General features: G+C 46.0%; 1 protein-coding gene across 1 annotated transcript in view; it reads right to left on the reverse strand.

The window, feature by feature from the left end:
• Nucleotides 1-224: 224 nt before the first annotated feature.
• The window catches only part of Ifnar2 (interferon alpha and beta receptor subunit 2), a 45783-nt gene continuing 21905 nt past the window's right edge, over nt 225-24102 (reverse strand). The window contains exons 2-10 of the mRNA XM_041673286.1: nt 23638-23729; nt 22578-22619; nt 22378-22410; nt 21426-21549; nt 18638-18807; nt 15283-15449; nt 13669-13834; nt 6592-6719; nt 225-2671 (exon numbers count right to left, since the gene is read on the reverse strand). Of these exons, the coding sequence (XP_041529220.1) occupies nt 1943-2671; nt 6592-6719; nt 13669-13834; nt 15283-15449; nt 18638-18807; nt 21426-21549; nt 22378-22410; nt 22578-22619; nt 23638-23729 (1651 nt within the window). The 3' untranslated portion in view covers nt 225-1942. The remainder of the gene's footprint in view (nt 2672-6591; nt 6720-13668; nt 13835-15282; nt 15450-18637; nt 18808-21425; nt 21550-22377; nt 22411-22577; nt 22620-23637; nt 23730-24102) is intronic.

Here is a 24102-nt window from a genome sequence, read left to right on the forward strand (position 1 = left end):
CTTAAACAGACCAGGTGGTGAGGTGGGAAAATGCACAGTAGGCTGGCTGTCTACATGTTGAGGAACACGTCACGTGGGGGGGGGGGCATCCCAGTAGGCCACCGCAGACTTAGAGAAAGACGGTATAATCTTGATAGGCCAGCAGAACCACAAATATGCTAAAGAAATACATTCCAGGTTGAGACACATTCTATAGAGAAATGACTCAAAAGACCACAGGCTGGTATGAAAAAGTATTTTTTTATTACCTCTGACAATCTTCAAACATACAAAATTAAAAAAAAATAAGTGCAAGCATTAAAAACTGTTTTCCAGCAATTATGCAAAGCTTCAAAGAAAAGCTGGGCGGCGAAGGAGGCTGGGTAAGAAGACAGATGTTCTCAGAGTGCAGAGATGGTTTGTGTACAGGGTCTCTCTCTCCTGTGAGATTTTATTAGGTCTTCTTTTGAATTGCTTTAGAAGAAGTCACATGAGTTACATCAGAAGCCTTTGAGATTGGATCCATGTAGTTTTCCCTTTCTGAATAGAAGGAAGATGTGAGAAACTGTCTTTTGGGGTGAGGAACAAGATGGGAGGGCCCCATCCTGGATGCCTCTGAGGCTCAGCACCTCCAAGGGTCTTTATCCCCTTCTTTCCAGCATTGGTCCCAGGCTTCTGGGACGGTGGAGATGACTTGACCCAGTCCCTTGACTTCATATATAAAGAAACGGGCCAGGCGGTGGTGGCACACGCCTTTAATCCCAGCACCCGGCAGGCATAGGCAGGCGGATCTCTGTGAGTTCGAGGCCAGCCTGGTCTACAAGAGCTAGTTCCAGGACAGGAACCAAAAAAAGCTACAGAGAAACTCTGTCTCGAAAATTAAAAAAAAAAAAAAAAAAAAAGAAAAGAAAGAAAGAAAGAGAAGCTCAAAGAGGTGAAGTAAAAATATGGCAGGGTGCTCGCCTGGCCTGCATGCTGCCCTGGGTTGAACCTTATGACAGCGCATTCCCGTAACCACAGCGCTGGCGAGGTGCAGGCAGGAAGATCAAAAGATCATCCTATATGAGAGACCTTGTCCAAATAAAACAAAATAAAATAAAAACCATACAGGAACCCCAAATCCATCCACTGGCTCTCCCTCCATGGCATTTAGAACTTTGATCACTGCGACTGTCGCTCCCAGCGACTGTCATCCAAATCTATACAGAGTACTTTAAAAACTGCCAAGTGCGCCCCTAACACTGGTATCCCCTGTTTGTTCTGAAGGCCTTGAAATGCTCGCTTTTGTTCTTAAAAACAAAAATCTTAAAATACAGTGGGCACTGAGATTTGCTCCTCCCCCTCCGCTTCGCCAGATGACTTTCTCTGGAGTCATCTGTAGGATCCTGGAATTAGTGACGTGGCTTTCCCCACCCCACTTTGCCGTGGAGGGCTTATTGGGTGGACGTGAATGACCGTCTCAGAGTGGACGGAACAGGCCGTGGCATCTGAGACGGGTCCAGACCTCGCTGGCTTCCTTTGCGTATATCGCCCCTTTCTCCCCACTGACGGGGTGCCTTTCCCCTTCCCTTTTGCCTGCTTTCAGGCTCATTCCTGAGCCTGGCTAAACACTTCTTGACCCGTTTTTCTTTCCTTTCCTCTTCCCCAGTTTAATCATTTCCTAGAAATGACACAGGAATGGGATGCCTTGGCTGCCTCTGAAAGCTGCACTGAACACTGTTCCCTGGGAAACATAACACATCCCCTCCAATAGCAGCGCTGAACAGGGCGTGGGAGGGTCATGCTCATGACCCATGTAAACAATATGGACCCCCAAACTGGGAATATGCACAAAGAAGGCCATCAGCAAGAATCACAAGGGTCTCCAGTTTCCTTGTCCCTCCCTCGCGGACACAGGGATCAAGGCAGGCCTTTATGAGAACCCTGTAGGTGTTCAGATCGAGCCAACCAGCCGCTTCTGAAATTATCTCATGATATAGCCATCCCCTAGGTCAGCATCAGAATCTGAGCTGTCAGTTGTTTCAGATGACTCATCTTCGGTCCACAGAACCTGGGAAGAGATGCCGGGTTGGGGCAGCTGTGTGCTGTCGCTGCCGGCCATCAGAAGGCCTGACTCTGTCCTGTGGGGAGCCTCGTCTAGGTGCCCTGTATCTTCTGCAAGAGAGAGGACCTCGGAGGCTTCCTCAGGGTCGTCGTGGAGAGCTCTCAAAAACACAGAGTTTAAGTTCACATTGAAGATAACTTTGTCCCCCGGCCCATTCACGGAGCTGCTGTCATCCCCGGGGAAAGAGTCCTGGATCCCCCTCTCTTTCCTCTCATAGGGGCCGCTCTGGTCTTCTGAGGGCCTGAGACCTGACCCCACCTCAGCCTCTGTGGGGAGTTCTGCCATAGCACCAGCTCTGGCTCCAGCTTCGTCGGATTCCTCGGCAGCAGAGTCCTCTTCAAGCTGGGCCTCCTGAGGGTTGGCTGAGGAGTCCGAGGAGGCCGGGTGCGGAAGCCTGCCCATCAGTCCGTGCGTGGTGTAACCCGTGGCGCTGGCTTTGGGCACCTCTTCCTCATCGCTGTCGCTTTCATCTCCGTAATCGTAGTTCCACACTTTCTTCTTTTTGTTTGTAGGAATGATCTCTAGCTTGTCCACTGCTTCGGATGGAGGCACTTCAGGGAAGATCCAGTATAAAATGCTATGGAGATTCTAGAAGGGGGAGGGCACAGGTGAGGGAGAGAGGAGAGAGAAAGGCCTTCACTCATATTAGCTCTTCAACAGATAAAGCTTAGCGTTGGCTGTGAAGGGATGTGGATGTGGGCATATAATAGCAGAAGCTGACGGTCATGCCGCACTTGCTAGTTGCTGGGCCCCACTCCTGTGTTTCCAAACCCACATGAGATGTCACAGCATTTGTGTGTCTCCTCTGTGCTCCCTCCTGGACACTTTCAACCACCTCGAGATTGCTTACAGAACTCAGTACGACACCAACGCTGTGTGAATGGAAGAGAGCATTGCTGAGGGAACACTGCCAAGAAAGAGTCTGGTTAGAAGCCCTGTGTGTTCTTGGGTGAAGCCTGGGGATGCTTCATTCTCTAAGTCCCTTTGCCTCACACGGGGATTGAGCACAGGGCTCTTTGTATGCTAAGCATACCCCGTGCTACTGGACACCCAGCCTCTAGACTTTCACACATCTAACTGTGTGTGGCATGAGGTAGAGAGGGATCCCATAGAGTTCCTCTAGCACAGCTAACACCATCAGCAGCCATGGTTCCCCCAGCAGATTGCACAGCTGACTGTCACCCAGCAGGCTTCTGTGTTAGGACCCGTGTTTCTGAGCTTCTCCTCCGATAGGCTTTTGTTTCTCTTTTCAGTAAGATTGGATCCTTTCCTGTGTGATGGTTATGCATGCTGTTTATTCGATTTATTTCTTAAATTAAAAAAAAAATGCTGCTCCTGTAATTCTATGGATTGTAGGGCTATCGATAATGATACTCCATTCCTGTAAATATAAAAGCCAGGAAAACAATTTATGTCACTGGTAATCTGGTTTAATCTTAGTGAGCACTGGTGCTTTGGCAGGTGGCAAGAGAGAGAATTCTGGGAGAGCTGGCTTTTTTTTTCTTTTCTTGATCTGGGCTTAAGTCACACGGTTGTTTGGGTTGTGTAAGATTCAGTGGGCTTTACACAGTGGTTTGTGTACTCTTTTTCCTCTGAGGTTGGAAATAGCTTCACGCTTCTCTTCTAATTAAACACCCAATTTATTAAGCATGCAATGACTTTGCCAAACCTTTGATTTTTTTTCTTTGAGACTGTCTCCCTGTGTGCTCTTGCTGGCCCTGTATTCACTACGTAGGACAGATTACTGACATAAAAATTTAACTCCAGAGTAATGTAAACTTTTGAACCTAATATTCTTATTCGTAAATTATTATTGTCTGCCCTACTCTTCATACTAAGCCCCATGGGCGGGGCTTTTGTTTGCCTTGCTCTGCCCCATGGGCGGGGCTTTGGTTTGCCTTGCTCTGCCCCATGGGCGGGGCTTTGGTTTGCCTTGTCCCACCCCATGGGCGGGGCTTTTGTTCACTTTGTCCCGCCCCATGGGCGGGGCTTTCATTTGACCTGTTCCACATACCAACACTTGGAATACATTGTAATCAGTAGTAAGTCAACAAGGATTTGTCAAATTCAAAACAGAAACCATTTAAAAATTTTACTAGAATGTTCAAGACCCTGAATTTGATTCCCCCTAAACGGAACTTTCTGGTAAATATGCATTACAAACACACTAGGCCTAGAGGGTCACAGTTTCCTTTTTCTGGTGGAGTTGCTTAGATGGAGAGCAATAATTTTTAACAGAGAAACAGAAGACAGACCCAAGGTGACACTAGAAGGAAGTGCCTAAAACTCTCAGCTCTGGAGGGGCAGGGGCTGCTGGGAGAATAGAACCGGGCAGAGGAGCTACCCCAGGGGAAAACGAGCTATTTCTATTGAAATGTCACAAAGGCGATGTGAAAGGGACCATCTGATAGAAGAAAGGACAAGTGGTCGGGGATGGCAGCTGAGTGAAAACACGGGACGTTTAGAAAGAGGAGACCAATACTCAGAGCCTGCCGGACCCAAGCTCCAAGCAGAAGCAGAAGGGAGCTAAGCAAACGGCTGTCTTCACCAACGGAAGCAGCAGGCAAGAACAAGTGTGAGCAGCCACCAAGTACAGGACAGCGAACAGAGCATGACAAACCAGCTCGTCATGACATTTTATACGATAAATCTATTGTGTGTGTGTGTGTGTGTGTGTGTGTGGTCCCTTCAAGTAATCTAAAACGAAAAGGTGACCCACATAAAAATTTCCATTGTACTATTCCTAACTGGAAAGAGAAAAAGAGAAGAAAGTCAACCCAAATGCCCTACAGCTGGGAAAAAACAATGCCTTGATAATAATGTCATTCCATGATCATTAAATATAATAGGTGGGGGCTGAGAGGGCCCGTTCAGCAACATGCCTGTAACGACTCTTACTGAATTCAGTAACTGTTACGTGAGGCTGGAGTTCTGATCCCAGAACTCAGGGTGGGGGGGAGGGTGGGGCGCTGGGTGGGAGGAGGGCGGGGTGCTGGGTGGGGAGCTGGTTCAATAGCCTTAGTTTGTGATCCCAGCGTGGGAGGGGAGGGATAAGGAATAGAGACAGGTGGAACCTTGAAGCTCATTGTCAGCCGGCCTAGCTGAACTGATGGCCTCCAGGTTCAGTGAGAGACCTTCTAAAAAGATAAAGGGAAAACGGTACCCCACCCTTAAGGTTTAAGGGACATTGCAGAAGAAGGGGCAGAAAGGCTGTAGGAGTCAGAGGTCCGAGGAGTCTGCAGTGAGATTGTGTCTCTTGCAATGGCAGAAGCTACACCTGTAATGTCTCAGCAATATGACTGCCTAAACAGGAGCTGAACAAGGGCGACATCAATAGATATGCAAAGTAAACCGGGGACCAGGAAGCCCTGGAGGCCTTGACCTCAAAGAGCTAAAGGCAGCTAAGGACAGCTGGGAATTGGAGCTGGAGAAATAGTCTTCCCCAGGGAAGGGCACATTGGTTATTCAGTACCAAATGGTCTGCCCTGAAAACACACATAAAAGTACCATTATTCAGACTGAGCAGGTCGTACTTATGTATTCAGGAATACACACATATATGTATATACACACACAAATATATGTGTGTGTGTAATACAATGCATATGTATATAATACTAATTGATGAGAAAAAGAGCCATGAATTTGAGAGGGAGCAAGGGGGAGTATAGGGAAGGCTTGGTGGGAGGGAGGAGGAGGGGGAAATGATTTAGCTACAATCTCAAAAAACATAAAATTTTAAAAGTTTACAAAAAGCAACCATTAGCTTGTTTTGGAAAAGTTGTGTGGTTGAATAGAAAAATCAATTAAGCTTTATAAACAGAAAGAATGTTTTATACATGTTAAAAAACAAAAAAAATTAAGTGGAAAAGGCGGGGAAGACGGCTTGGCAGGTGAAAAACCCTTGAAATCAGGACCCTTGAAACCTGAGCTCCATCCGGGACCTGAGAGCGGAAAGAGAGCTGACCCCTCCTTACATTGTCCTCTGGCTTCATACGAATGCCTTGGAATATGCCCTTTCCCGAGAACAAATAAATAAATAAATGTTAATTTAGTTATTTTGTTTCCTTTTTAAGAGAGAAGACCATGAAGTTGGGTGGGTAGAATCTGGGAGGAGTTGGGACCCAGGAAAGAACATGAAAAAAGATACTGTATGGAATTCTCAAAGACTGAATTAGAAATATTTAAACAAAAATAAGCTGGGGAGCCACTGAGAAAGACACCATGAACAAGTACCTATGGGGGGAGGAGAGATGGAAGAGAGAGAGAGGGAAAAGGAGAGAGAGAGAGAGAGAGAGAGAGAGGGGGAAAGAGAGAGAGAATGAATAAAGGTAGAAAATACAAAAAGTAGAAAAGGCCCAAATACATTTGACACTTGCAGGAATGACAAAGGATCTAGAATGACCAAGATGACTGATGTTTTTAGAAGATGAGATTTTTTTCCTGCAAACATATTACATCTATAATAAAATTATTAAATTAAATAATAAAGATAAAAAACTACATACCAAAGCATTGGGGAAACTATTTTTTAAGCATATACAACCAATCCGTTTCAGCAATATGATGAAGCTTATGGTGCTCATCGTTATGAAACACACAGCAATTATTCCTACTATGGTAGATTCTGACAATCCTGTTGATGAAAAGATACATGAGTTTATTCAGGAGAAATTGAATGCATGGTCACAGGTGGGGTATACTCACATTGGTTTGGTGTCAGAAGTTAATGCGGAGGAAGCAAAAGTTTGAAAAAATTATATTGCTAAATACCAAAGAAAGGAAGCTAATATAAATGTATTATTTGAAACCAAATATACTTAGGTTTTCAAAATCAATAGTTTTATGTTAGACAACTGCAATAGAGTAGCTGCTAGCTGTCTGAGCTTCTTGAAATTTCAATGATCAAAACTGAAATCTACTTTCTCTGTCACACCAGATCTCAATTGCCTGTGGGCACTCAGCCCTCTGTGGTGGCCCAGCTGGAGGATGGGACACCAGCCTGGGAAACTAATTAGGGTGTTATGAGGCTTGGCCTTGGCCACAGCAGAAACCCAAACCCAGCCAGTGCTTTGCCTGCGAAGACCTTTCCTAGTCTCTTCTCAAGCTTCCTCTTGGAAGATTTCTCCCATTGCGTTGAGAGCAGCTGCTTCCCCTAAGGACAACTGGACCAAGGTGCAGTGAGTCACCACAGGTGACGTTCTCTTAGATTTCCAGAAAGGATCTATATTAGTATGAACCCTGTATCAGAGCTTCAAGGAAAAACAGGCAGAAGAGGTATAAGGAACTGAAAATGGATCACGTACTTCAAGTCTTTGAAAAGGTGAATTAATGAATGGCTAGCTCAGTGAAGACCCCAGGCATTGGGAGTCAGCCCTGACTTCCAAACACAGGCCCATGGAGAGGGTAGATGGTAGAGGATCCTCAGACCTGGCCTCAGAGGCACGGTATGAGGATTTTGACTCACAGATGATTCATGGACCTACCCAACTTTCTAAAGAGTCTACACAAGAGCAGTGCAGTAAACTCAACCCACAAGCACATTAGACAAACTGTAGTCAGTAGCAAGCTAGAACAACGCTTCTCACAGGGCCATGTGGCATCAGTCCCAAGGGTCTTCACGACTTGAAGGTTCTGTGTTTGATTTTAGCTTAGTGGTGAGGTAAAATACAATCTCTTGGGTTGCGGCCAATTATGCGTGTATGTTATCATCATAGATTGTTTTCCTAAAAGAGGGTTAGAACAGCTCATTTTGGGAAGCAGAGGCCAGATTTATATCTTCAAATCTTGGCCTTGGATGTGTCTTGTCTTTCTTTTAAAACCTAAGAGGCTTGGGTGGCAAGGATAGTGTTTTATAAATGCCGTTCTCTGTAGTAGACTGATGATGTAGCAGGCTGATGTAGCAGGTGATGTAGTGGATGATGTAGCAGATGATGTAGCAATGATGTAATGGATGATGTAGTGGATGATGTAGCAGATGATGTAGCAATGATGTAATGGATGATGTAGTGGATGATGTAGCAGATGGATGATGTAGAGGATGATGTAGTGGATGATGTAGCAGGTGATGTAGTGGATGATGTAGCAGATGATGTAGTGGACTGATATAGCAATGATGTAATGGATGATGTAGTGGATGATGTAGCAGATGATGTAGCAATGATGTAATGGATGATGTAGTGGATGATGTAGCAGATGGATGATGTAGTGGACTGATGTAACATGATTTAGCAGGTGATGTAGCGGATGATATAGAGGATGATGTAGCAGGTGATGTAGCAGATGATGTAGCGGGTGATGTAGTGGATGATGTAGCGGATGATATAGAGGATGATGTAGCAGATGATGTAATGGATGATATAGAGGATGATGTAGCAGATGATGTAATGGATGATGTAGAGGATGATGTAGTGGACTGATGTAACAGATGATGTAGCAGGTGATGTAGCGGATGATGTAATGGATGATGTAATGAATGATGTAGAGGATGATGTAGCAGATGATGTAATGGATAATGTAGAGGATGATGTAGCAGGTGGTGTAGCAGATGATGTAATGAATGATGTAGAGAATGATGTAGCAGATGATGTAATGGATGATGTAGCAGATGATGTAACAGATGATGTAATGGATGATGTAGAGGATGATGTAGTGGATGATGTAATGGATGATGTAGAGGATGATGTAGCAGATGATGTAGAGGATGATGTAGCGGATGATGCAGTGGATGATGTAGTAGCTGATGCTTCTTGGAGTTCTTCCCTGCTGGTTTCTCTGGATGAGATCCACTTAGATCATTGCAGAGCCTGGCAGGGAGCCACTTGGATCTCCCACTTTGTGGCACACCACTGTCCCTCCTACATCTTAAGTCAGATCTGCTCAAGTCCCCCTGGGGTCTTCATCCCTTGTAATGTCTTTTAAAGACTTATGCCATCTAGAGACTCACACCCTCTGACGTAAACCAGTACTGTTCCTCTTTGCTCTCTTCACTCCAAGTCAGCGTGCCTGAGGCCCTTAGTCAGCATCCGCTGGACCCCTGCTAGGTCTCCTAGACGCGTTTGCCTTGTTCCTGTGGTCTAGCCTACAGAAGCAAGGTGGCAAAACCCGGCTCAACTCAGATTGGCATACAATTCCTATGTTAGATGTTCTAATTGAGTTTCTCTGGGGTAAAGACCAGGGTGTTTGCCGGATGGATCCGAGATCCATGCCCAAGCCTTTTTCTGCTTTGCAGAGCTCTCTTCCGTCCTCAGAGCCAGCAGACCAGCGGCTCTCAGTCTCTCACTGTCCGATCTTTGCTTCCGTTGTCACTGTCCTCTGTGCTCCCAGGAGGCCCACATAGGTGGCCCGGGATAATCTATCTCCATTCTGAATTTATCAGGAAGCACCCAGTCTCTTTGGCCACAGGTCTAAAATCAAGATACAGGTGTCTTGAGATACAGATGTCTATAAGTGGCTGTTACTCTGTCTACCACACATCCCCGGGGGTCCTCATCCAGGAACCACTCACTTCAGTCATCTGTGGCGGATGCTGTAGGTGTCCCACCCACATTCCTTACCCATCAGTGAGGCGTGGGTGCTTTGGTGCAGGCTAACAGCCAAGTGTGAGATGCTTCTGAAGGACTTGGCCCGACCGAGACAAAGTTGCTCCCACCTGGAGGTCACACCACCCGGGACTATTAATCACCCCAGTGATTGAGGGTGACAGGTTTCTGAGGAGCCCCTGGGATTGGCTGCTGAGCCAAGGACGCCCATGCCAAGGGTACCCATTAGTTTTGTCCTTGCTGGCCCACACTTGTTCCTTCATCCCCTTTCTGGGGTTCGTTCACCTCCATACAAATCACAAGTGAATAGGAATCGAAGGGCATGTACACCCGGACGGCCACATTTGAAACAGTGACTGCCCACCCCTCCCCTAGACACTTCCTTGCCAACCTTCTTTCTGCCCCACCCCCCATGGTTCTTACTGTTACTTTATTTCTACATTTTAATCTCACTATTCTGGGTCCTACTGCTGTGGGAGTTCCACAACACCAGAGACTTCTATTTCTGTCATTGCTGTGTTTGTTACAGGGTTTGCTAGGAGCCATTTGATGGATTTAGGGATTAACAAGGGGAAGATGCCTCACCATATCTCTGGGCTAATGTCCTCCTGTGGCCCCCACCCTAAAAGTAAGCCCTGGTCTCAGCTGTCTGTCAAGCTGTATCTGCTGACCGCTGCTTTTGCTGGTTAAGAGCAGCTCAGATGGTAGCTGGACAGCGGGAGGGGTCTTACTATCCGAATCTGTGATTGCTGAGTGCCAGACAAGAAAGCACAAGTGTCAGGATAGTTGTAGACATGAGCTGTCTCAGTTAATGGCGGAAGGGAGGCCGGCGACACATTAAACGATGTGTTAACACCGGATCATGATGGGATGAACCCACAGTATGCTATTGCAAGACCAGGCCTTAGCAGGTGGAACACCGGGTGGGGAGAGGGGAAAAGAGGTCAATTTCCAGAGAATGGCCAGCTGCTGGGTCAACGACTCTGGGTCACAGTAAACCTTCCTCTGTGGTTTTACTGAATTTTTTTTTTTTTTACTAAATTTGTGTGTGTGTGTGTGTGTGTGTGTGTGTGTGCATACACATGCCACAGTGTGCATGTGGAGGTTTCAAGACAACCTCCTGGAGTTTGTTATTTTCTCCCACTGTGTGGGCTCTGGGATCAAATGTGGCAGCAAGCACCTTTACCCCCTGAGCCATCTCATCCACCCTGACTTGAATTATTGCTTGTGAGAGTTTTATCTGTATATAAGATCATGATGTTTCCTGTACCTGTATATATACATATGTTCATATTCTCTCTCTCTCTCTCCCTCTCCCTCTCTCCCTCCCTCTCTCTCTCTCTCTCTCTCCCTCCCTCTCTCCCTCCCTCCCTCCCTCTCTTCCTCCCCCCCCTTTTCCTGGTTCTAGGCACAAGGCTTCAGACCTCATGAAATTCCCTGGCCGAAAGCCGCTCTTTTTAACAAGCACTACTTGGAGCCTGCTATGGTGCCCACTGAGAAGGGAGGGGGTGTTAGGAAGGACTTGGGTCATGAGACTCTGCCCTCAGTTGTGGAGTAATGCTGTCATTAGGGGAATGGGTGATCATAAAACAGCTTGCTACTTCCCCTCCATGGCATGTGACATCTACAGATTCAGAAAGGAACCCTCCCATTTTGCATTTCCCAGCCCACAGTCTACTAGGAGAAATAAATATTTCTATTTTTCTATCTCTCTTTTTAAAGATTTATTTATTTACTTTATGTATGAGTGCACTGTCTGCATGGACAATTTTATGCCAGAAGAGGGCATCAGATCCCACTTTAGATGGCTGTGAGCCACTATGTGGGTGCTGGGAATTGAACTCAGGACCTCTGTAAGAACAGCCAGTGCACTTAACCTCTGAGCCATCTCGCCAGCCCCCTAAATGTCTTTTCTTTGTATAAAGTTATTCACTTGGGTTATTTCATTACAGCAGCGGTAAAGAGACTAAGGTAGCAACCATATTTAAGTCTATGCCAATGAGGTGACCCCCTGGAGAACAGGGAGCCAGCATCAGGATGAGGTCTGATTTGTAGAGGAAAGAACTGGTATGACCAGGGAGGTGTATTCCTCCTCCCTTTAGGAGACTAAGTCTAATGCTGCAGCCAACGACTTCATCAGACCTAGCTCAATCCCTGAATGTGAGATAGTGGACATGCTGGCGTTCTGGGGAGGCTGCCGCCACAGGAGGAGAAGCTGCTGTGTTGACTCTTCCATCCCCCATGCTGGGAGTCTAACGTCTTCACTAGACTCGGGTAGAACTTTTATCCCGACTAGTCACGCAAGTCCCAGGAGTTCTGGGAGGCATGTCATCAAACTATTGGATCTGAGAGGAATTTTGGGGAGTTCTTGATTTTGTAGCCCAGTTGGACAGGAGTCCAAGTGCTATGAAGACCTTGAACTTGTGGCTTGCATTTGAAGCTGGGACGTCCTGTGACAACAGGTACTTATCCTGCCTGCTCTGACTGGGTAGTGGGTCAGAAGGGAGCTAGAGTATTGGCTGTCTACTTGGAGTTAAGAGGTCTAGTGCCAGACATGAACAGGCTGACTTGCTCGGGGCCTATGTTAATCGTTTTGTAGGAGTTATAAGCTACAGACACTGGAACTCAGCTTAAGGTAAGGGTTGGCCTTTGCCTTTAGTATCAATTAGTCTGTGTATCTTCTGGCTTTGAGGAACACTAGACCATGAAGTCACACTGCTACCAGACCACCTAGTGCCAGGCCCTACCTAGTGAGTCCCCAAATAGCTGAGTCACTTGTAAGTTACCTTGGTAACATTGTGGCCGACTGCCTGACAGAAGAAATGTGAGGGGGTGGGATTGGCTCATGATTTCGGAGAGTGTGTCCATCCTGTCCGGGAAGGAGGGCAGAGGTGATGGGCTTGGTGGCAGGAGTGTGGACTGGAAGCCGTTCAGGTGGTGGACGAGGAGGCAGAGAACATGCCGCAGGCAGGGTCAGAGGTGGGTATGACCTTCAAAGGCCAGCCAGTCCCAGTGACCTACTCTGGTCAGTTAGAGCCAACCTCCCAAAGTTTTCCAGAAAGACCACAAATGGTGCCATCAGCTGGAGGTCAAGAGCTCATATCATGAGTCCATCCATGGGAGACATTTACCATTCAAACCATCTCCTGGTTCCCTTGCAAATACAGTCTTTTACTCTGCTGGGCGACAGTGCTGAGGAGGCTGTCTTTGGGGCTGAGGGATTTCAAAAACAACTCTGGGCAGGGTGGAGGGTGGGGGAGGGTGGGGGATGGGGAGAGAGCGGGGCGGGGGGGGGGCGGCAGTGGATTTTCAGAACCTTTCTCTTTCAGTGAGATGCCTGAGAGCTGGTGACCGTTCTAGACAATAGGGAGAGTGCCTAAACTCAACCGCTCTGAACACTGTTCTTTTTTTGAGGCAAGGTCTTGCTATATAACCCAGGCTGGCTTGAAACTCACTGTGGAGCACAGGATGACCTCAAGCTCATCATCTTCCCTCCCCTCCAGAAGGTCAGAGTACAGGTATGCACCACCACATCCCATGCTCCCTACCGCTGCATCCCTGTTCTGGCCACTCAGCTTCTCAGGTAAAGAAACGTTAGGGTCATAGTACTGGCTGTTCAAGGGTCTATAATAGGAAGGCTTCTTGACCTCGCCAGGGGCTGTATCCTCTCTGTGGAGAAGCGTCCCTCATATTCTTAGGACTCACACCCAAGGCCTCCGTTTCCATCCTGTACCTTCCCAGGTGTCCAATGCCAGGGCTTCAAGCCACTTCCAGTCTTCTAGCACTAGGCACAAACAATGGCCAAAGGGCACACAGCTCTGGGTTTAACCCAGAATTCCTTAAAGTGCCAGAGAGGATATGACCTTCTCAAGCAGACATTTGGTTATTCTTCCGGCAGACATTAGATATGGACCAGTAGGAACAGCTCCGTGACATGCATTTATTGGAAGAAGTACATTTAGCACACTAGAACTTGAGATTTTTTTTTCATCCAGCAGATTTTCCATCAAAACAAAAGTACAAATTTTAAAAGCCTGACCATACCTGCTTCCTGGCCAGGCGGAAGAAGAGTGCACTTAAAGGGGGACTTAATAGTGTCTTCCATCTTTCCAGTTTTAAAATAAACGGACACACAATAATTTGTCTTTGGAAGTAAGTCTCGGAGGACATAGGTGAAGTTCCCCGTGGGGTTATCCATTTTGGGATTGTGCTGTAAAAAGAAACACAGACACAGATACACACACACACACACACACACACACACACACACACAGAGAGAGAGAGAGAGAGAGAGAGAGAGAGAGAGAGAGAGATCAGTTAAGACCTTGGTGAGAGCTCTGAACTCTAAAGGTCCCATTGTAAACAGGTTTAAAAACATCATAGGATTAATTGTGAAAAGGGTTATACGTCTTTAGAAGCAAGCAGTTTATCACCAAACCACATGTTTAGACATATGCACACATATTTTAAAACCACATCTGGCCTATCAACTCCTTTTCTGGATGAGGAAAAAAAGTACTAAATTGAATGAAGATTCCTGTGATATCCTTTCTACAATATTACCATTTTCCCTTAGCCCCACCTCTACTCCAAATACTAACTCTGTAAAAAGTCTTACTGTGCAATTCCTCAAGTAACAATTTCTTAAGCTGGGATTTATAGTCATTTAAGTCTTCAGTAAGACCGCGCCTCTACCAGCTTCTTCTGAGCAGGAGGGGTTACTAAACAAAGAGGCAGCCGGGTCAACAAAACACAAGCTCAAGCACGGAGGGGAGTCATGGAAAAGACGGTGGGGCGGGGTGGACACGGTGCAGCAGTGAAGCCAGCACCTCCCAGGGGAAGGAAATAAAACAGGCTCCCAAGGTCCTGAGTGCCCATGACCATAGCTGGCCATTTCCCCAGCCCACTGAGCATTCCTTCCCTTTAAAAGAGACACTCCAGAGGAGAGCGAGCTCTGCCATGCTTTTCGGGAAGGGGCCCATTCCAGTCAGGCTCTGTCCCAAGACTCACCAGAGGCACCCTTATCAAAGAACTCTCCCTTCACTCCAGACATGGGACCCGCCTGCCACAGCCTCCTGCTGAACACCATCTTGGCATCTCCCATTTAACAAAACCTAACTGAGCTTCAGCCAGAGTCCTCATTACTTCCGCTAGTGGCAACTGTAATATGCTGTGGCCTTAACTTTTCCCTTTTCTCTACCATACTCTAGAGTCCCTTTATAAACTACACTGTAGCCCTGGAAGGTCCCATGGCCAACTGGTCCAGGCTACTCCCACCTGTTGCCTGGGTTACACCAATGGCCTCTTCTATTCCAAGATTTAATTTGATTTAAAGAGGATTTTTCTTTAGTAAAGAAGAGCCCTGCTGCCTATAGTTTTCATCCCACAGTGTCGTTATAATCCTTTCTGAAACAGTCTAAAATGCTGCAGTTCGTGGTAAGAACATGAGGAAGCATGGCTGAAGTGTAACAGTAGATGCTACACCGTCTTTCCCCTTCCTACCCCTGCCCCAGCTCTCTCTGCAATGCTGAGTGTCGAACACGAACATGACAGAAACATGCAGCCCTTTCCTGGCTTTACACAGCTCTTGGAGAGATAGTGAGGAACATCCACGGCCAGCTTGGCATTGTTTTGATCTGAACCCGAGGAAGCACTTACCATCTTCATGTTCTTGCCTGCCCACTCTTCGATGAAAAACGACTTAGAGCCTAGTACTTCCCATATGCTCTCCCCGTATATCTTGGGGGTGACAGGTGGGAATTTCACTGTCACGTTGATGTGATCCATGAAGCCAATAATCTCAAATTCTGGCGGCTCAGGTCTAACTGTGTGGGAAAGAGAACGAGAGTGAGCTCCAGTCAGTCTTTTGGTACGCAAGGTGGTCCCTCCTAAGAAAGGCTCATTCTGTGGGCTTCTAATTCTAGCTGGATAGCATTGTTTGGATTTACTGGTGAAAAGCAGAGAATACAAAAGTAAAACGATTCATGAGCATTCTTATGACACATTGAGACAGATTTGAGATGGACATCAACAGAGTTCCAGTTCTCACGCTGTATTTTACATACAAAATTTAAAGGGACTTGTCTTCATAACTCAACATAAATATATAGCAATAATATACACTTGCAGAAAATACAGGTGGGAATTTCCTTTGAGTATAATTAACTTCCATGATGTATGTATATGAATAAATACGTGTTCACAAGTATTAACTGGGGCGTATAACTGCCATACATGCATATGTATGTTCACAGATATACACACGGAAATTAAATCCTTCTAACCCACATTTTTTTATGCCACTTAACTACTTAAAAAACAGACAAACAACCCAGATTTTCCCTACACAGCCTGGCTGGCCTTGAACTCACAGTTTTCGCCTTCTGGTTCTTCAGTACTGGGGTTCCAAGCACAAGTCATCATCCCTGGCTCACTTAACTGTAATCCATAAACATATTTATCTACCCCAAGGGCTAGAAAACCATGTCTCATGGGTTAGACTTTGGCATAACCTACAATTTCATATCTTTTTCTTTTGGATGATTTTGCACTTTTTTGGGGGTGGGAATCTCAGGAAAACATGAAGGACAACCCAACAGAGCCTGTATCCTGTATATGGGCCACGAAGTCTAACGTGTTCTTCTCTGGCCTTCATGAGGAGCACTGACCCCCAACTCACCGCGTAACTTTCCAGGATGAATTTAAAACCTTGTGTTCTAGACCCCAATTGACTCACTGTTTTGAACAAATTGATTATCCTTAATATTTATGAAAAGAACCAATGTGTCATTCAGTGTTCTTGAGCTGAATCTTTGCATTTGTCCTTAGCTATTTCTTTCTCTCTGTGTCGTCTTCTTTTGTTCTGAGACAGGGTTTCTCTGTGTAACAGCTCTGGCTATCCTGAGATTCACTTTGTAGACCAGACTGATCTCAAATTCAGAGATCCACCTGCCTCTGCCTCCGAGTGCTGGAATTAAAGGCATGTGCCACCACTGCCAGGATCTTTTTCCTTTTAAAAGTGCTTTTAGGGGCTGGAGAGATGGCTCAGAGGTTAAGAGCACTGACTGCTCTTCCAGAGGTCCTGAGTTCAATTCCCAGCAACCCACATGGTGGATCACAACCATCTGTAATGAGATCTGGTGCCCTCTTCTGGCCTGCAGGCATACATGGAGGCTGAGCACTGTGTACATAATAAATAAATCTTAAAAATTACATTGATTTTTTTTAAAAAGTGCTTTTAAAAAATTATTAAATTACATGTATGTGTGCACACTTGTGGGGAATGTGCACATAAGTGCAGTTGCGTGCAGAGGCCAGAAGAGGGCAGCAGATCCCTGAAGCTGGAGTTCTAGGTGGTTGTGAGCTGTGGCTGCTGGGAACTGAACTCAGCTCTGTAGGAACACTGTGTACTCTTAGTTGTCCAGCCATCTCTCCAATCGTCTTGACCATTTTTTAATAACAAATTAGCAATAGGGAATTCTTGGTTAGAGTCGTCACATGTTAAAGGTTTTTTTGTTTTATATATTCTCTCCATATTTGATAGAAAAACATCTACTATTTTAAGGTTTTTTAAAAAGTTTTTACTTTATTTGTGCGTGTGCATGCATATGTGTGTGGGCACATGCATCACAGCACAGGTGTGCAGGTCAGAGGACAACTTTTGGGAACTGCTCTTTCTCTACCGTGTGGGTAGAGACTGACCAGATCATTGGGTTTGGGGACAAACGCCTTTACTCACTGAGCCTTCTTGCTGGCTTACGTTACTTGTTTTTTTTTTTTTTTTTTTAATGTGCATTGCTGAATCTGTTCAGAAGAACGGTGTTACAGCAGGAGGTCTGTGTTGCTTTTCTAGTCCTGGGGATTTGGTTTTGTTTGTTTGACAAAGGGCCTGACAATGTAGCCCTGACTGACTTCCTATATTCTATGCAGCCTAAGCTGACCTCACACCTGCAGTAATCCTCCTGTCTCAGGCTCTTGGGGGCTGGAATTATATGTGTGCACCACCATACTTGGCGATCTTAGGTTTTAGTATTCTTTTCATATTTATTATTTGGATCATGAAAAATACTTATTACTTGAATACATATTCCTTATCATGATCTATAAATTATTCTTCAATCTCTTTTCTGTGTGTCTATGCACAGATATAAATGGTGATCCAAAGCCTGCATACCACTGCAGTGGTCTCATGCCTCGTAAGATCTGAATCATGGGTCATGGTAGCCACATTATCATTTGCCAAGTATGTCTGCACACATACACACACACACACACACACACACACACCTACTCGATCTGTAAGAGCATGCCAAAACCAAATCATGACCTTGGAAACCAGTTATAAAGGAGCTGGAACCACTAACACAAGTGCCCAGGAGGTGGCCCTCAGACACAGGGAAAGAGAGAAAGGGTCACTCCACCCTGTGAGCTGAGGGTCCTAGGGCTCACATATGCAGCTTTATTGGGTTATAGTCTCAGACAGGCTGTGGTAGTCAGAAAGACACTGGCCTAAACTGACACAACAGCTTAGAAAGAAACATACAAACCCTCTTCCCCACTTCCTGTCAGGCTCCTCCTCACTTCCTGCCAGGCTCCTCCCCACTTCCTGCCAGGCTCCTCCCCACTTCCTGCCAGGCTCCTCCCTACATCCTGCCAGGCTCCTCCCCACTTCCTGCCAGGCTCCTCCCTACATCCTGCCAGGCTCCTCCTCACTTCCTGCCAGGCTCCTCCTCACTTCCTGCCAGGCTCCTCCTCACTTCCTATCAGGCTCTTCCCCACTTCCTGCCAGGCTGCAAAGAGACCAGGAAAACAGCTGCAGCTACTGCTGAAAACCTGCCAATAATCTGAGAAGATGAGGTTACGGACCCACTTTTCAGATCAGAAAGCTGAGGCTCTGAGCAATCAATGACCACACAAGGCAGGGCCAAGAGTCAACCCAGCTCTGAAGTCAAACACCTTTGCGGACCTTTCTCTATGTAGCAAACCATGGAGAGAGAGAGAGAGGCATGCTCACTGTCTAAGTCCGTGATAGAGGAATCACAATAGCTCGGCATGGAGTCTCCTCTGTAAATGACGATGATGAGAACATAGGTCTCATGCGTTCCATTCCACTTGTCTGTCACGTCGCAAGATGGTTCTGTGATATTTCTACAGTTCTCAAGCACCTTCGGAGCTTCTGTTTCGCTTTGTGGGTGGGGGAGAAGATGAAAAAGGAAAAGCTGAGCATATGTGTTCTGAGAATCCACTCTCTGGGCCTCATTCATTCCTTCAGGGCTCTGACCAGATATTCCACACTTACTTTATCTTAAAATTGGACATGTTAAACTCTATCTGGCCCCACACTTTCAATCTCTTTTGGATTTTTTTCCCCCTGAGGATTCATTATATCTTTATTTGCTTAATAATGTCCCCAGCTTCTTTCTGAATATCTGTGCCTAGAGGAAAAGGCTTTGTTTCATGGATGCAATCTGCTGCATGAAGGGAGGGAGGGAAGGAGTCAGGGAGGGAGGGAGGGAGGGAGGGAGGCTTTCCTGGCCTTGGCCTCAGACCTCCCTCTCACTCTCAGACAGTTACAACTGCTTTACCAAGCCCTCCCTCTCTGTCTGAAGGTCATAAACATAGTCTTAAGTCAGAACTGTGTTAGTTTAGGGACAACATGGACATCTGGTCTACCAAGCTTGGGGAAGAAAGGGAAAGTGTTGGTTAGCTTTAACTGTCAACAGGAGGGAGGGAGGAGAACCTAGGGCTGAATAATTATCTGGATTGAGTTTGCCCATGGACAAGTCTGTAGGTGATTATCTTGATTGTTAATTGACGTTGGAAGCACCCTGAAGGTGGGTGACCCTGTTTCCTGGCCTGGGTGCTGAACGGTATGAGTATAAAAAGGTAGCTGAGGGACTAGCTTAAGCCAAGCAAGCAAGGCTCCATAGATTTGTTTCTCTGATCATGACTGTGAGGTGACACTTGAAGTTCTTGCCTTGATTTCCCTCAACAGTGGACTGTAGCCTGGAATTGTAATCCAAATAAACCCCTTTCTTCCCCAAGTTCCTGTTGGCCAGGGTGTTTTATCACAGTGGCAGAAACTAGACTGGGTAGGCTAACAGCATGTGTGATCATCGAGAAGATAAAAACAGACTTGTCAGGAGAAAGGGAGACCTTTGCCTTCTCCTGGCCAGTTTAACAGTTGGACATCAGGTACATAATCAAGAAAAGGACATTTTGGGCCAGGTCACAGAGCTTACATATACAATACTCTCTCCTCAAAGAGCTACTTGGTCGTAACAAGGATGCAGGAAAGATGAGCGTGGGAGCAAGAGGGCCAAGGTAGTCTCCATCAACCCCATCTTTACTCCTTGTAGCAATCCTTAAGCAGAGACAAAACGCTCTGGACTAAGTATCAAGCTTGTCAGTGGCGAAATGACGTTGGACCCAAGCTTGCAGAGTTTCTAGAATCTAACCTGTCTCCATGAGTAAAGAAACGTGGACGGAAAGCATCATATGGTCAACAGACTTTGAGCCCCATGGGAAGTGAGACCCTTAAATGTCAGAGTGACTGAAAACAGATCACTGTGAACCACAAGAATCTGGCTTTGGTGAAGTAATAAGGGCGGCGGTGGGGCTGCGTCCCCAACACCCCAGCCGCCTGCCCGGCTAGCTTATGCCCCGAAATAATTACACGGACACTGTATTCTTTTAAAAACTGCTTGGCCCATTCTCTTCTAGGCTAATTCTCACATATTAATTTAGCCCATTTCTAATCATCTGTATGTAGCACCCCAAGGTGCGCTTACCGGGGAGATTCTAGCCTATGTCCATCCTGGGTCAGAGCTTCATTCCAGGAGCGGGGGCATGGTGTGTCTCTCAGGCGTCTGCTCCTGAGAGCAGAGCTGTCGCGACTCTGAGCTCACTTCCTCTTCCTCCCAGCGCCCTGTTCTGCTTTCTCCTCCCACCTATCCTCTAATCAATAAAATGGGCCAGGGCAGTGCCTTTATTAGCCAATGACCTTCCTCCATCACTTTGGTTATGAACACAAACGTTGCCCCCAAATAGCTTTGGGTTATTAACCTGAAGAGAGTTCCTAGAACTCATGTCAACATACAACTCCAGTTCCAGGGCATCCAATACCTCTGACCTCCACAGGTATCTGTCTCCAAGTGCACATAACCACATGCAGACACACACATCTATAAGTAATGAAAAATGCCTATAGACAAAACAATAAAAATAAATTCTAAAAAATATTTAATTCCTTTATTACTACCTTGCCATATAGTTGGCAAATTAGTTGGTCCGTGTGAATAGCAATAGATTTTATGAAATATAAAAAAAAAGATTTCAAATTAATTAAGAAAGGATCAGTGTTTTGACTTTGACCCTTTAAGGTTCTGAATTTAAAAAAGAGAAATCCAAGACAAAGAGTTGGGAAGAGATGGCTGAGTCAGTGAAGTGGTTGCTCAGAAGGCATGAGGATCTGTGTTCTATCCCCAGCCATCACAAGGAGGCAGCACCTACAATCCTAGCCCTGGGGAGACAGACTGGAGGATCCCTGGGGCTTACTGGCCACCAACCTAGCAAAAGCCTCAAGCCCCTCCTTCAAAACTTAAGGTGGAGAGTGGATGAGGCAGACATATAATGTCAACCAACCTCTGGCCTCAGCAAACACATGTACATGTTCCCCCCACACACATAAATTAACTTAAAAAAGTCTGGGACCAAAAGTGTGTATATTGAGGGGAGAAATCACACAATATGAAAGAAAGGTAACACATTCAGCAAGAGAAGAAAATGAAACACCAACCAACCTCATGATTGTGTTCCAAAATGTAAAGTGAGTGGGTGGGAGCGACTTGTTCTCTAATTCCAACGATAAAACTAGCCGGAAGTTTCGTAATATCAGGTTCACAGTGCAAGATTCTTTTGGGTACTCTGGAGGGAATGGGAGGTGAAAAGAAAGAAAACAAAACAAACAAACAAAATATGAAATCTGAAATTCAGGATTGCTCTCCCGCTTGGGAGCTCAGACCCAACGTCCCCCAGGAAAGCCCAAGCACAATGGCATCTGGAACGTGCAGGAAGTCTGCTGGACATGGGAAATGAAGTAATTCAGCTAGCTAGCGACAACATACTGTCAGAGGAGCAAAGTTCACAAACAGGAACCAGCACCCTGTAAACAGACTTGGACAAAGGGTTCCCAAATAATCATGCTCCTTCCGGACCAGAGGCTTCTTCCACAACCTCATCCTCTTTGCTCCACTGGTCCATAAATCGCTCCACCCACTTTAGACTTTCCCTCTCTCTATCTCCCTGTCTCTCTCCCTCCCTCCCTTTCCCCAGCTCAGTTCCCCACTGCACTTTAATTCCCCTGATCACAAAAAGGGGGAAGAATTCTAGTTTTAAAAATGTATTTTCCTTTACCTGAAACCAGTATGTAGAAGATGAGATATTAAAGAGAAACTATGTCTGCATCATATTTTCTGTCTTCATTCTTTTATTAGTGAGAGATTAAAACTTCAGTGTTTCTGTAAGAGGGTGTCTTAGTGATCACTATGTTTCTTTTCTTATGATGGTTTTAGGAGACTGTAAATGGAGACTGTGCTTTCATTTCTCGGCTACCCAGACCGGAACAATCACACAGAAACTGTATTAATTACAACACTGCTTGGCCAATGGCTCAGGCATATTCCTAACTAGCTCTTACATCTTAAATTAACCCATTTCTATTACTCTACATATCACCACAAGGCTGCAACTTACCAGTAATGTTCTCGTATGTTTCTTCTGTGGCAGCTATAGGAGACAGATAATGAAAACTTCAGTTAGACAATCCTAGCTCCTCTTCTGGACAAAGGATTCCAATAAGCTTGTCAGCACACCCGAGATCAAGCTTTCCCTGTCTGTTAGCCCGACACTTTGACCCTTACATTAAATATAGCCAAACTCAGAATAATTCTTACCAACAAAAGCAGATGGCGAACCAAATTGTAGGATCATGCACACTAGGAGGAAGAAAAACAAGTAACAGAGATGTTTATTCTGGGTTCAGATTATCAGCATCACGCTAAATTTAAGAGCCTTTGACACGCGCACACTCACCAACATTTCCGAGCCTTTGACACGCGTGCACTCACCAACACTGAGATTTGCTTGCGCTAACAAAAATACTGTGAAGAACAGAAATGTTTCTGTGGCAATCAGGGCAGAAGCAAGGTGAGGCCTCTGGGACCCGACACAGTGAGGACTGGGTAGGAAGAGAGTGTCTGAGGAGCAGCTGTGCATATGAAACATTTCTCAGCATAGAAATCATCATGCTGTTCACTAATACACTTTATAGATAAAGATGTTTACCCAGGGCGGACGATGAAGAGAGGGGTTTGGGATGGGAACTATGAGTGCTGTCCCCTTGGAGCAGGCTTAAGTTAAGGGGGGCATTTATTTCCAGATCTGGTAAAGACTTAAGGGGAGTGGGATTCCTGGCATTTTACAGAAGGTGGAGTCCATGGGTGGTTACACATCATCCATGGGTACCTACACTGGGACAACTGTCACACTCAGGAGTCCCTAAGGACAAACGAAGGGACAGATGATCTGTCAGTGAAACAGTCAAGAGGAAGAAGGAGAAGGGGTGGGACAAAATAGAACTGTAGTGAAGAAAAGGGCTAAAATAAATAAATAAACGAACTGCATAACCCCAAGTTCAGGGCTGGATTTCCAATTTTGTGTCCATGGAAAGAGATAAAGGGGTTGTCTTCTCCACTCCACTCCACTGTGGTTAGACTTACAGCAACCACCCTTCGCTTAGAAACAAGGGTGTTTCCCTAATATGATTGTAGCTTACATTATTCTGGCTTAACTCAAATTAACAGGCAGAAAACCACAGGGTGCCTGATACTGGTCGTGCCGATCTGGGTCCTCCAGCCATGGACATTGGTTTGCCAAACCACATCAGGGCTGTGTGTGATGACATGGACACAGGCTTGCTCCTCTAACAGCTGTTAGATGAACAGTAACACTTACCCGCAAGACACAGGTTACAGAAACTGACGGTAGAGAAGGCGCGGTTGGAAAGCATCCTGGTGAGTCTGTAAGTCCTTCCTCTGCTCTCACATCTGAAAAATATAATATTGAGGTGATCAAAAATTCAGAAGCACCCAATTATATTGTCACACACACACCACACACGCAATAATAAAAGGCAAGTGAGAACTGGCGGAATTCGAGCTACGGATGTGGTTCTGTTGGTAGACCCAGACTAGTCTCCAGCCTGGCATAGACTCAGTGTGCTGGGGTACATCTGTCATCTGAGCACTCAGAGAGATGGGGAGAGAATCAGAAGTTCAAGGTCATCCTCAGCTACATAGGGAGTTTGAAGCCAGCAGGGACAAGGCAGCCAAATTCCTGGTTTTATCTTCCCTAGTTCCTTGGGATTGGACCATCAATTTGCTTAGCTCTTCTTCCAGCTGGCGGTGCCAACCCCTAGCT

Source organism: Microtus oregoni, unplaced genomic scaffold (assembly GCF_018167655.1).
Source record: "Microtus oregoni isolate MIOR12 unplaced genomic scaffold, Mior012 000023F_ref0000262, whole genome shotgun sequence".
In the NCBI taxonomy this organism is placed as follows: Eukaryota; Metazoa; Chordata; class Mammalia; order Rodentia; family Cricetidae; genus Microtus; species Microtus oregoni.